This window comes from Orcinus orca, chromosome 4 (assembly GCF_937001465.1).
Source record: "Orcinus orca chromosome 4, mOrcOrc1.1, whole genome shotgun sequence".
NCBI classification, from domain to species: Eukaryota; Metazoa; Chordata; class Mammalia; order Artiodactyla; family Delphinidae; genus Orcinus; species Orcinus orca.
This window is the reverse complement of record NC_064562.1, coordinates 86,065,798-86,080,764: the sequence shown is the minus strand read 5'-3', so window position 1 is coordinate 86,080,764 and position 14,967 is coordinate 86,065,798. Positions and strand designations below refer to the sequence as shown.

The 14,967-nt window shown below is 36.6% G+C and overlaps 1 protein-coding gene across 1 annotated transcript in view; it reads right to left on the bottom strand.

Moving 5' to 3' along the window:
• Positions 1-1,646: 1,646 nt before the first annotated feature.
• The window catches only part of LOC101269215 (mitotic spindle assembly checkpoint protein MAD2A-like), a 34,531-nt gene continuing 21,210 nt past the window's right edge, over positions 1,647-14,967 (bottom strand). Inside the window, exon 2 of the mRNA XM_033425306.2 lies at positions 1,647-2,916. Within this exon, the coding sequence (XP_033281197.1) occupies positions 2,317-2,916 (600 nt within the window). The 3' untranslated portion in view covers positions 1,647-2,316. The remainder of the gene's footprint in view (positions 2,917-14,967) is intronic.

Genomic DNA, 14,967 nt, shown 5'->3' with positions numbered 1-14,967 from the left:
AAGAGAACTGAGCACAGAGCATGGGAAGAGTTGCCTACCCAGAAGAATAAAACAGTGATCACAAAATACGTTCCTACAGAACTATTCTTACTCAGGTGAATATCCTTTTGAAACTTCTGTTTCATCGCTTAGCATCGAAAATCCAGATGCATAGCAATATTATTTACTTTATGAACATCAAAACATATTAATAATTGGATAATGAAGTTTAATTACTGGAAAGCTAGAGTTATAACTCCATTTCTAGATATCCTAGATTCAGAAATGATTTAGCTCTATTTTGACTGGTGAATGGGATTGGAAATTCTATTACATATTGGTTTTTGTTTATAAATTGTAAGTCAAAACCCAATAATATGACTGCTATAACAGAATAGAATCATATAATTGTGTTTAATCTATAAATATAATTTAAAATGAGAAAAAAAACTAATCTCAAAAAAAATTCTGCCTTTCAAAAAACGATTTTTCTTGGACGAAAATCTGGGAGTAAATGAATCAAAATTAGAATTGCATACATCAAAGCAATTCTAAATAGTCAAAGTTATACTTAGAGGAAAAATGATGACTGTTCAGAGCTTTATTTAAAGGATAACAAGAAAGTAAAACATATCAAACACAAGATTATAGAAACATAATTTTTGCAAGGGGAAGGAATAAAAAGAGAAATGTGAAAAACTAATAAATTTTAAGTAATTTCGTTAAAAGTTATTTTTAGTAAAATGGATCCTAGGTGTCTCAGGCATAGGGGCTTCCTACTGTACACCAAAACAGTGCTTTCCAACCATCTGTCTTATATTCTTAAATCCTATTCAAATGATGTCTTTACAACTATTATGAAAAGTTAGTATTATCAAAACTATCTTACAGGTTAGAAAACTGAGGTTAATGGACATGAAAATTACACAGGAAGTAAATACTGCAGGAACAATTTACCCTTTGGTGTGTTAAATATAAAACTTGTGATCTTTCCATTCTATAATGGAAAATATGTTGTCTTCAATTTCTTTTATCAGCATTTTATAGTTTTTGGAGTACAGGTCTTTTGCCTCCTTAGGTAGGTTTATTCCTAAGTATTTTATTCTTTTTGATGCAAAGTTAAATGGACTTGTTTCCTTAATTTCTCTTTCTGATACTTTGTTGTTATATTATTTACTTTTTTAAGTTGTTATGGCATTGTTTCTAGGTTTACATATACTGAACTAGTCTAGCATAGTTGGAATAATACAATAATTACATTAATACAAATAGTTTCTCCCAATTTGCATATACATGCTCAGAATACTTAGCTCAACAGAAGCTGAGGGCTGAGGTCTAGGGGAGGAACCCACAACATGGCAGGGAAGAAGCTGGGCAGATAACATGTTCTGACTTTGCTGTATTCCTATCCTCTGTACCATGCCAAACAAACCCTGTTGCTAAACACAACTAGATGTGGGTAAGGGAGTTCTAATTATTTATTCCATGGAAGTTGGCATTACCAGGGCACAGAGTAGATTGAAGAAAGGTGGAAAATGGATTGGAAAGGGTAAATAAAAAATATTCAACATAACTGCTAATTGCAGGGATGTGATACTCTGAATATTTTATGCACTAATGACATTATTTCACATAAGCCACCAAGGATTACCTTTTCTTTTTTTTAAAACATACACATTTAACTTTATTTCATCATTGTCATTTAAAGCTTGATTTTATAAAACATAAAAGGACATTCTTAAAAGTTTGGTATCATAGCAGTTTGAACAGTAGGAATATCCATAGCTTCATGGGTTCAAGTTATATAAATTAAAATCAAATAATTGGAAAATTTTTCAATATGGAAACTATACAAATGAAATAAATGGCAAAAGGACCTAATAAGAGCAATATTTTATTACTTATGGACTATCATTAGTTACTTTCAGGATCTAAACAAACATTCTGAATATTCATATTTCTTTAGCTCTATTTTATATTTAAATATTTCTGTACATTCTGAGTCAAGCTGCTTGACCAAAAGGTCTGATTTAGAAAGACATTTATTTTTATGGCAAAAGTTTTTCCATCTACAGTACTACCTTCAAAGGAATTGACATTACAATGTTAATGAAATCTGCTAGTTCCCTTTGGAACAGTGTGCAATAACTTACATCAGCCATATGGAAAGTGAAACAGGTACCAAGGAATGGAACAATTATGCACAGATTCAGTAAAGTATAATGTTAAGTTTTCCCCATCTAAAAATTAACCAATGAAATATATCAACTAAAGTTGATTTGGTTTCAGGAAAACCACATTTGAGAATACAAGTACATTACTGTCTTTAGCTCATCCTCAGTCATTGACAGGAATTTTGTAGGCTACCATGCTACTCACTTTGTGAATTGTAGTAGTAAATGAACGAAGATGAACTTCTTCAGAACTGGTAATGAACTGTGGTCCTGACTCTTCCCACTTTTCAGGTACAACCAAATCTTTGTCTGTATAAATCAGAAGATCAAATGAACAAGAAACTTCCAACAGTGGCAGAAATGTCACTGTAGCTGTGATCTGTCTGATCACTGAGCGAATTTCATCTTGGATAGCTTTCTGAGACATTTCTCTGGGGGCACTGTCATCTTTTGTGGTCTTGTCACATTCAATATCAAATTGCCATCTTTCAAGGACCTCACCACTTTCAATATTTGAGATGACTACCACCAATTTCTGCACTGAACACTTGTATAACCATTCTTTCAGTTGTTGCACCACATTATTTAGGCATTTTATGAGTTCAGGATCAGTAGTTACAAGCAAGGTGAGTCCATATTTCTGCACTCGAGTAAAGGTTTCGGATGGATATAAGCCACGCTGATATAAAATGCTGTTGATGCCAAATGCTGGTCCAGAATGGCGCTTCCTGAACTCTAGTCCATCACCGTCGACCAGTTTCACCTCGCGGGGGTGACGGTGAGGGGTGAGCTCTGCACTTTAAAGAAACTCTCCCGGCGAAGGGGCTGTACCGCGAAGCAGGCCTCAGCAGCACCTAGGCGTCCTCCTCCATCATTAGCAACGCATCCGGAGGAGGTGCCTGCATCCGCCTCTTCCCAGATTCCTCCTGCCGGGCAGGAGTCCGGGGCTGAGAGGGCTTGGGTTCGGGGCCACTCCAGCCCACCCGGCTTCCCCTCGCCTCGGAAGCCGAGCCGCGGGCCTGACGGGCGGCCTGGGCTCCGTTCTCTCAACCTCTTACATTATTTGAAAATAAGAAGCTTTAGAAGCTTCTTTTACTCATTATGCTTTAATTTACATAATATAATTAGTTCACTGATCATACTCTTATTGGTACTCTGATTTGCCATAACAATCCTTCATTTTCAAATACTTCTTGAATGTTTCTTTTAAATTTTGGCTGCATAATTTCCACTTAACTTCTGCACCTGTGTTGCTCTTTCATTTTCCATAACCAACTATTTTCTCTTTTGAGTAATGTTCTATAATCCTGACTGGTTTTACTGACTTTTATTTATAAATTGTAATCTGTCCTGTATGTTTTCCTTTTGTCACAGAAAAATTGTGAATCCAGAACAAAACAAATATTTCAAGAGAGAATTTTTCCACAAGTCACTTTTTTTAGATAACTAGAATGAGTTACGTTGATAGAAAGTGTTCTTCAAAAGACAAACCACTTAAATAAGATATTCCTCACCTAGTAGTCAGTTGTACTTCTTTGGTGTCCTCAGGGAAATACTAATGTCAGATTAATACACCTATTTTCTGTATGTAGAAATTTTAATATATATCTGCATATTATATTTTTTCAACATATATGTTAACTTGTCTCAACGTTTTGCAGATGAGTAAATTGAAACTCAGAAATCCTATGTATACTGCCCAAATAATCAGCAAAAAATGACAAAATAGCAATTCCAGCCAGATTTACTGTCTCAATAATTTGCACATACTTCACTGTATATATACATATTTAAGATTTGTGTACAGAGACTCTTAGCATCTCACTTTTAGAGATTAAAATATTAGTAAGTCTTCCATTTTGTTATGATACGGAAGTCCAGAGTTTCTAAATATTTGTAAAAAGGAGCAACTGCTCTTGGAGAGAAAAACAGCAGGCACATATTTAACTTATCAGTCCTTTACAAGAAAATAATTGGACAGCAGAGAGAAATATAACAGGTCACCACCTCAAAAAAGGACAGCATTTACAAGAGACCATGGCATGATAAGAACAATCATATTATGAGTTTGCAACTGTTGTCATCCATCATGTTGGGAATACAAATAAGGATGAGATATGGAAAAAGAATATATGCGGGTTGCTAAAGCTTTTCTCAGGAAGTATTTTTTCTCATTAAAAGCAGTTTAACAAATAACATCACAGGTAGGGCAAATGCAAAATGACAGGCCTAGCAACAGAGGGCAGACATCATTTCTATAATCAAATGGAAATCTCACGAGCATTATGAAACTAACCAGAGCAGCTGCCTTTGAATTTTGCCAAAAAGACATATGCTCTTAGAACAGCCCCTTCCACTGCTGGTGGCTGAAACCCTGCAGGGTACTATTGTAATGCTATTCCACTTATATTTTATTATTTTACTCATAGCCACATTTTACTCAGAATATTGAAACTTTCATGGAAATTAAATGCCATGTGTTCACATTAGACTTCCACTGGCAGCTCCATTCTATGTGAAACAGTCTAGTCTAAGAAGAATTTGACCCCAGTCTTGCTGAAAACATTCCCTCCTTAGTTATCTAAATGTCAACTCCTTCAAATTTAGCACTAATATTTTAAAATACAAAGGTCTCAGTTTTACATACATAAAAGGAAACTATTCAAACTGAAACCAAGCAGGACCCTGCGGGGCCCTCTTGGGGACAGACAACCTCCCCCCACCTTAGATCCCCCAGCTCTTGTTTGTAGAAAGTTTTAGCCTCCTCTGCCTTCCATGAGTTACAAAGAGCAAATTTAATCAGAGAAGTGAGCAAATGCAAAAATAAAGGAAAGCAGTCAAGCAAGACAAAATAATAATAGTTTAGCCATAAAACAAAGTCAAGGACCTTTAGTTCCTTCTCAAGGGCCATAGATAATATCTTGAGCCATATCCTTGAGTTGTTTTGCTGATACTAAAACCCCTACCAGGTGGAGGAAGTTAACTGCATGCTGACCACCAGCACAAAGACCCCAGGCCAGGTGGAACCAGAAGGTTGGTGTCTGAGATCCCTGAAACATCACCTTGTTAGTTACCTCACCATCAACCAATCAGAGAATTGTGCATGAGCTGATCACATTGTCTTTAAAAAACCCTTCCCTGAAATCCATCAGGGAGTTCAGGTCTTTGGAGCACAAACTGCCCATTCTCCTTGCTTGGTGCCCTCAATCAACACTGTACTATCCTTCACAACCCGGTGTCAGTAGATTGGCTTTTTTCCACGTCTGGTGAGTAGGCCAAAGTTTGGTTTGGTAACAAACCCTGTAGTCACTAGCCCTAGGAAGTTTTTTTTACAAGTAACATTGTAAAACTATGTCAGAAATACTGAGTAGGAAGTTGTATTTATCAAGGACAAATATTAAATCCTATGTTTCCCATGTGCAATGTGCATTGACCGTCATTCCTTCACATTAGGACTAATTGCTTCCTAATCCTTAGGGGGAAAACCCTAAATCATATTGTTCTAATCAGCAGCCCAGAAAGATTTAAACAGAGGAAAATAGTAGCCCAACTTCCTAAGTTGTGTTTGTAAAATGCATTAGCAGGTTTTGTGCAGTTTTTTTAATTGTTGTTATTTTAAGATGCTGTGAATTTGAAAGAATGAACATAATCATAAAATGCACAGGATTCTAAACCCATAATCAGGATATTTAGAGTAATTCTCAGTTTCTTGGTTATAACAAGAGCACATAAGCCAAAATAATTTTTAAAATTAAACAAAAATATTGGCTTAGTGGCTTCCCTGGTGGCGCAGTGGTTGAAAGTCCGCCTGCCGATGCAGGGGACATGGGTTCATGCCCCAGCCTGGGAAGATCCCACGTGCCGCAGAGTGGCTAGGCCCATGAGCCATGGCCGCTGAGCCAGTGCGTCCGGAGCCTGAGCTCCTCAATGGGAGAGGCCACAAGAGGGAGAGGCCCGCGTACCGCAAAAAAAAAAAAGAAAAAAAATTGGCTTATTTGAGCCTGAAGTTTATTCAGACTATCAAACATGTTGCCCTGAAATTAGCAGGCTTAAGAATGATAAATACAGTGTAATGATTAAGATCACTGGTTTGGAACCAGAGTGCTAGGCTCAAAGTGTCTGCAATATAATAACGTGGTGACCTTTGGCAAGTTATTTAAATTCTCGGTATCCCTTCATCTGCAAATCATACAAAAATATATGTATGCATATCATGGGGTTACTGTGAAGATTAAATGAGTTAATGATTTTAAGTACTTGGAAATTATCTAGTATACATTAAATGCCCCATTTTTTAAAAAAAACTTAATTTCCAGCTACATGAGTATGTATCTTTTAATGTGTGGAGATTCCTCAAAAAATTAAAACTAGGGGCTTCCCTAGTGGCGCAGTGGTTGAGAGTTCGCCTGCCGATGCAGGGGACACGGGTTCATGCCCCGGTCCAGGAAGATCCCACATGCCGCGGAGCGGCTGGGCCCGTGAGCCATGGCCTCTGAGCCTGCGCGTCTGGAGCCTGTGCTCCGCAACGGGAGAGGCCACAACAGTGAGAGGCCCACGTACCACAAAAAAAAAAAAAAAAAAAAATTAAAACTAGGACTTTCATATGATCCAGCAATCCCACTTCTGGGTATATATCCAAAGGAAATGAGACAGATTATAAAGAGATATCTGCACACCCATGTTCACTGCATCAATATTCACAGTAGTTAAGATGTGGAAACAATCTAAGTGCCCATCAATGGATGAATGAATAAAGAAGATATGGTGTGTATATATATAAAATGGAATATTATTTAGCTGTAAAAAGAACATCCTGAAATTTGCACAACAGAGATGTACCTTGAGGGCATTATGTTAAGTGAAATAAATCAGACAGAGAAAGAAAATACTGTATGGTATCACTTATACAATCAAAAAAAGCTGGACCTGTAGAAACAGAGAGTAGACTGATGGTTGCCAGGGACTGGGGAATGGGTAAAATCGGGAGATGTTATTCAAAGGGTACAAACTTAAATTATAAGTCCTGGGTAGCTAACGTACAGCATGGTGATTATACAAAATAACAGTGTATTATATATTTGAAAGTTGCTAAAAGAGTAGATCCAAAATGTTCTCACCACAAAAAGAAATGGTAATTATGAGAAATAACTGAGATGTTAACTAATGCTATGATGGCAATCATTTTGCAATATATATGTGTATCAAATCAACATGATGCACACATTAAACTTATACAATGTTTTATACATGTATAATACATGTCAATTATATTTCAATAAAGCTAGAAATACAAATTCTTGGCAAGTGTTCTTTTCTCCATCCCTTATATGCTTTTCTACTAAAAATATGATTAGGTTCTCAACTACTGAGACTTACTGGGACAGATAATAAAATGTACAATATGAGCCATGCATAAGATGCACTGAATTGAGAGCAGGTGAAGTGGGTTCAATTTCTACCTCTACCACTCAAAAGCCCTTGTCCTTTAGGCTCACATTATCATTTGTAGAACTAAAAAAGTAGATGTTTGTAAGTAGGTGATATGTTTAGTATAGATGTGAAAGTATAAATGTGACTAGTACTGATGAAATTCATAATAAAGTGCCTCTTCCAAAATATAAAGATATTTTAAAAATATAATGAAGATATATACATGAGAATTCATTACCTTGTATTTGTTATGGTGACATTTGTACAATTTATTCCTATTTTTTTCCACATAATATTCTGAACTGGTTTAATTATTTAACCAGTTAAAAATAAGAAAAAAGAAAATCACTAAAAACATTAAAATAGATGACAGCCTTTTGAACTCCTTATATAAACCAAAGCTGTAAGTTAGGAAGATTTGCTCTTGACACGTAAAGTCACAAAATAAATTTATGACACATAGCAGGTACTTAAAAGTAAAATGTGGAAATTTAAATGTGGATAGACTCCTAGAGGGAAGAATTATAGGTCATGAAATATATCTTCACTGATTGAGGGTTTAAGGCATGCATTAAAAAAAGAAACCAATTCTCCAAGTAGTTTGTATTTATATCTCATTACAGCCACTATGATTAGTTGACTTTCAATAAAATAAGTCACAAAGGAAAAAAAATATGCCAGGAATCAGATTAACATGGCGGAGGAGTAGAACATGGAGCTTACCTTCTCCCACAAATACATCTACATGTGGAACAATTCTCACAGAACATCTAATGAATGCTGGCAGAAGACCTTAGATTTCTAAAAGGACAAGAAAATCTCCATATAACTGGGTAGGACAAAAGAAAAAAGAAAAAAAGAGAAAGGAATCAGGGCAGGACCTGCACCCCTGGGAGGGAACTGTGAAAGAGGAAAGATTTCCACACGCTGGGCAGTCCCCTCACCGGTGGAGAAATCAGCCAGGACAGGATGGCAGGGGGGAGCTTTGAAGCCTCAGAGAAGAGCAGTGCAACCAATTTGCAGAGGGGAAAGCAGAGAGACACCTGCACAGATGGTTGGTGCCACAGCCCTGCGCTCCCCAGCCTGAGACGCTCCTGTGCTTGTGCAGGCGGGGGCTGGGTGCTGAGGCTCGGGCTTTGGAGCAGACCTGGGGAAAGGACTGGGGTTGGCTATGTGGAGACAGCCTGAGGGAGCTGAGGTGTGGTGCACCCCAACCAAGGGAGTACAGGAAGAAACACAGGCCTGCCAGAGAAGCAAGGTGCCATTGTTGGGGTGCACAGGAGGAGAGGGGCAGGACCACCATAGGAGCTTCTTTCTCTGCACGTATGTACTCTCAAGTGGCAGGGTACTGCCTACAAGAGCTCCAGGGGCAGGCGCGAGCCGCTGCTGCCATCTCAGACTCCAGAGGCAAGTGCAGACCTCTGCCACTGCCAAGGGTCCCATGAGCCAGTGCCAGTCTCTGCCCCCACCTTCCCGGGAGCCTGCAAGAGCAACACACCTGCACACCCCCTACTCAAGGGGATAATGGCCAGCACGTGCTAAAGGAAGAGATAGCAAGCATCCAAACTAAAAGCAGCCCTTGCACCAAAAAAATATTATACCCACATAAGCTACTCTGGGACACTCCGGCATATAAATAGCCCTCCAAGACTACAGTAGATAACTGTTTCTCCTAAACTCACAAAGTAAAAGAAATATAAGTAAAATGAAGAAGCACAGGAACCATTCCCAGTTAAAAGACCAAGAGAATACCCCTGAAAGAACAATGTAACAGACCTCTTTGGTCTAATAGAAACCAAGTTCAAAAGAGGAGGTAAAGAAAATACTGAAGGAATTAAGGCTATCACAGAAATGTAGATTACTGTAAAAAGGAACTAGAAACTATAAGCAGGAGCCAAAAAATATTAGAAAATTCATTTGCCTAGAAGAAAGCTGAGAAAAAGGCAATGAATAGCAGAATTAATCATGCAGAAGAAAGAATAGGTGATCTGGAAGTAGAAATACTGGAAATTACACAATCAGAACAGCAGACAGAAAAATGAAAAAAAAAAGAAAGCAATATAAGAGACCTATGGGATAATATAAAACATGCCAGTCTATGCATAATAGGGATTCCAGAAGGAGAAGAAAGAGGAAAGGGGATTGAAAATGTATTTGAAGAAATTATGGCTGAAAACTTCCCAAACCTAAAGAAGGAAACATATATCCAGATACAAGAAGAGCAGAAGGTCCCAAACAAGATGAACTCAGACCTACACCAAGACATATAATAAAAATGGCAAAAGTTGAAGATAAAGAGAAGATTCTAAAGGCAGCAAGTGAAAAACAAAGAATTACAAAGGAACCCCCATGAGGCTACCAGCTGATTTCTCTACAAAAATATTGCAGGCCAGAAGGGAATGGCAAAATACATTTAAAGTCTTGTAAGGGAAAAATCTGCAAACCTACAATATACTACCCAGCAAGATTGTCATTTAGAATAGGAGGAGAGATAAAGAATTTCTCAGACTAGCAAAAACTAAAAGAATACAGCAATACAGAGCCTATTCTAAAAGAAATACTGTGAGGTCTTCCTAAATAGAAAAGAAGCAAGAAGATATAGGAAAGAAGAAGTCACAATTGGAAAATAAATCACTTAAATAAGACAATATACATATTAAAAAAAAGAAAAAAAAACTTACTTGTGAAAGCGATGAAAAACCCAAGGAACAGCAAAAGGATAAACATGAAGATGTAAAAAAGGACATCAAAATCATAAAATCAGGAAAGGAGGGTAAGAAAATAAAAAAATTTTTTTTTTCAGAATCTGTTTGAGCCTATATGACTATCAGTCTAAAGCAAGCAGATATTGGAAGGGGTTAACATACTTGTAAAACAGGGTAACCACAAATCAAAAACAGACAAAAAACAAAAAAAGAAGAGAATACAAGCATAAAATGAAAGGAAATCATCAAACCACACACACACAAAAAAGGAACAAAGAAGAAACAGAATCAACTGGAACACAAGGTTTAAAAAGGCCATAAATACAGATGTATCAATAATTACCTTAAATGTCAACAGACTGAATTGTCCAATAGAAAGACATAGACTGGCGGACTGGATTTAAAAAAAAAAAAAAAAGAACAGCCTACAATATGCTGCCTACAAGAGACCCACCTAGGGTAAAGGACATATATAGATTAAAACTGATGGGATGGAAAAAGATATTTCATGAAAATGGAAATGATAAGAAAGTGGGAGTCGCAATACTCATATCAGACAAAATAGACTTTAAAACAAAGGCCATAAAGAAAGATAAAGGAAACTAAAATGATGAAAGGATCAATACAAGAGGAGGATTTTACACCTGTACCTATATGCATCTAATAAAGGAGCACCCAGATACATTAAAAAAAATACTAACGGACCTAAAGGGAGAAATTGATGGGACTACAATAAGAGTAGGAGACTTTAACACCCTACTCACATCGATGGACAGATCTTCTAGACAGAAAATCTTAAGGCAACAGAGATCCTAAATGATACAATAGAACAGTTAGACTTAATTGATATTTTCAGGACATTACATCCAAAAAAACACCAGAATACACATTCTTTTTAAATGCACATAGAACATTCTCTAGGGTACAAAACTAAGCTCAACAAATATAAGAGTATAGAAATTATTTCAAGTGTCTTCTCTGACCTCAACAGCATGAAACTAGAAATAAACCACAGGAAAGGAAATGATTACGTGGAAACTAACAACATGCTACTAAAAAGCCAATAGGTCAATGAGGAAATCAAAAAGGAAATTAAAAAAATACCTTGAGGGCTTCCCTGGTGGCACAGTGGTTGAGAGTCCACCTGCCGATGCAGGGGACACGGGTTCATGCCCCAGTCCGGGAAGATCCCGCATGCTGCGGAGCGGCTGGGCCTGTGAGCCATGGCTGCTGAGCCTGTGCATCCGGAGCCTGTGCTCCGCAACGGGAGAGGCTGCAGCAGTGAGAGGCCCACGTACCGCAAAAAAAAAAAAAAAAAAAACCTTGAGACAAAGGACAAAAAACCCACAACCATACAAAAATCTATGGGATGCAGCAAAAGCAGTTCTTAGAGGGAAGTTCATAGTGATACAGGCCTTCCTCAAAAAACAAGAAAAATCTCAAACAACCTAACCTGTCACCTAAAATAATTAGAAAAAGAAGAACAAACAAAGCCAGTCAGCAGAAGGAAGGAAATAGTAAAGATCAGAGAGGAAATCAATAAGAGATTAAAAAATAATAGAAAGAAATCATAAAACCAGGAGCTGGTTCTTTGAAAGGCTAAACAAAATTGAAAAGCCTCTAGCTAGGCTCACCAAGAAGAGAGAGGAACCACATAAACAAAATAAGCAATGCGAAAGGAGAGTTAATAAACAATAATGCAGAAATTAAAAAAAAGAGAATACTATGAACAATTACATGATAACAAATTGGACAACCTAGAAGAAAGGGAAAAGTTTCTAAAAATATACAGCCCACTGAAACTGAATCAAGAACATATAATTTGAATAGACTGATCACTAGAAGTAAATTAGACTCTGTAATAAAAACAACAACAAAAACAATTCCCTACAAACAAAAGTCCAGGACCAGATGGCTTAAGGGTGAATTCTACCAAACATAAAAAGAAATTGTACTGATCCTTCTAAAAGTCTTCTAAAAGACTGAAGAGGAAGAACACTCCCAAAGACATTCTATGAAGCCACCATCACCCTGATACCAAAACCAGACAAAAACATTACCAAAAAGGAAAATTACAGACCAATATCTTTGACGCATATAGATGCAAATATTCCCAACAAAATACTAGCAAACCAAATCCAACAACACATAAAAAAGATCATATATCATGACCAAGTGGGATTCATCCCAAGTTAACAAGGATGGTTCAACATATGCATATCAATCAGTGTAACATCTATGATCATCTCAATAGATGCAGAAAAAGCATTTGACAAAATTCAACATCCCTTCGTGATAAAAACTCTTACCAAGGTGGGTACAGAGGGAACATATCTCAACATAATAAAAGCCATTCATAACAAACCCACAGCCATATAATACTCAATGGTGAAAAGCTGACAGCCTTCCCACTAAAATCTGGAACAAGACAAAGATGCCCACGCTCACCACTTCTATTCAATACAGTATTGGAGGTCCTAGCCACAGCAATTAGACAAGAAAAAGAAATAAAAGGTATCCAAATTGGAAGGGAAGAGGTATAATTGATACTATATGCAGATAATATGATATTATATAAAGAAAACCCTAAGGACTTCACACAAAAACTACTAGAACTGATAATAAATTCAACAAAGTAGCAGGATACAAGATTAATATTCAGAAATTGGTTGCATTTCTTTATAATAATAATGAAATATCAGAAAGTAAAAGTCAAAAAAACAATACCTTTTAAAATCGCACCAAAAAAAAAATGCTTAGGAATAAGGCTAACCAAAGACGTGAAAAACTTATATGCTGAGAACTATAAAACATTAATAAAGAAAATTAAAGAGGATGCAAAGAAATGGAAAGATATTCCATGCTCTTGGATTGGAAGAATTAATATTGTTAAAATGGCCATACTGCCCAAAGAACTATATAGTTTTAATGTGATCCCTATCAAATTATGCATAACATTTTTCACAGAACTAGAAAAAATAATCCAAAAATATATATGGAACTATAAAAGACCCAGAATTGCCAAAGCAATCCTGAAGAAAAAGAACAAAGCAGGAGGCAAAACTCTCCTGGACTTCAGACAATACTACAAAGTTATAGTAACAAAGCTACAGTAATGAAAACAGCAGTGTGATATCGGTACAAAAACAGACATATGGATCAATGGAACAGAATAGAGAGCCCAGAAATAAACCCACACACCTACCATCAATTAATCTTCGACAAAGGAGGCAAGAATATAAAATGGGGAAAAGACAGTCTCTTCAGGGAGTGGTGCAGGGAAAGTTGGACAGCTGCATGTAAATTGATGAAGTTAGAACATACCCTCATACCATACACAAAAATAAACTCAAAATGGCTTAAAGACTTAAACATAAGACATGACACCATAAAACTCCTAGAAGAGATCACAGGCAAAATATTCTCTGACATAAATTGTACCAATGTTTTCTTAGGTCACTCTCCCAAGGCAATAGAAATAAAAACAAAAATAAACCAACAGCACCTAATCAACCTTACAAGCTTTTGCACAGCAAAGGAAACCATAAACAAAACAAAAAGAAAACCTACAGAAGGGGAGAAAATATTTGCAATCAATGTAACTAACACAAACTTAATCTCCAAAATATACAAATGGCTCACACAACTCAACAACAAAAAAATAAACAACCCAACCAAAAAATGGGCAGAAGACCTAAACAGACATTTGTCCAAAGAAGACACACAGATGGCCAGTAGGCACATGAAAAGACGATAAACATCACTAATTATTAGACAAATCCTCAAATGAAAACTACAATGAGGTACCAGCTCCCACTGGTCAGAATGGCCATCATTAAAAAGTCTACAAATAACAAATGCTGGAGGGGGTGTGGAGAAAAGGAAACACTTGTACACTGTTGGTGGAGCCACTATGGAAAACAGTATGGAAGATCCTCAGGAAACTAAAAATAGAATTACTATATGAGCCAGCAGTACAACTCCTGGGCATATATCCAGACAAAACTGTAATTCAAAAAGATACATGCACCCCAGTATTCACAGCAGTGCTGTTTACAATAGCCAAGACATGGAAGAAACCTAAATGTCCATCAACAGATGAATGGATAAAGAACATATGTTGCATATATCGAATGGAATACTATTCAGCTATAAAAAAGAATGAAATAATGCCATTTGAAGCAACATGGATGAGACTAGAAATTACATACTAAGTGAAGTCAGAAAGAGATAGACAAATTCCATATGATATCACTTATATGTGGAATCTAAAATATGGCACAAATGAACTTATCTATGAAACAGAAACAGACTCGCAGACATAGAGAACAGACTTGTGGTTGCTAAGTGGGAGTGCGGGAGGGAAAGGGATGGAGTGGTAGTTTGGAGTTTGGAGTTAGTAGATGCACACTTACATTTAGAATGGATAAACAAGGTCCTACTGTATAACACAGGGAACTATATCCAATCTCCTGGGATAAACCATAATGGAAAAGAATATATATATGTGTAAAACTGAGTCACTTTGTTATACAGTAGAAATCAGCACAACATTGTAGATTAACTATACTTCAATTAAAAAAATATATATATATGGTACTGCACACCTTTGTTAATGTTATCCTGTAATGATTAACTTATTTTGAAAGTCAAATCTCATCCTATTTTGTTTTTACTCT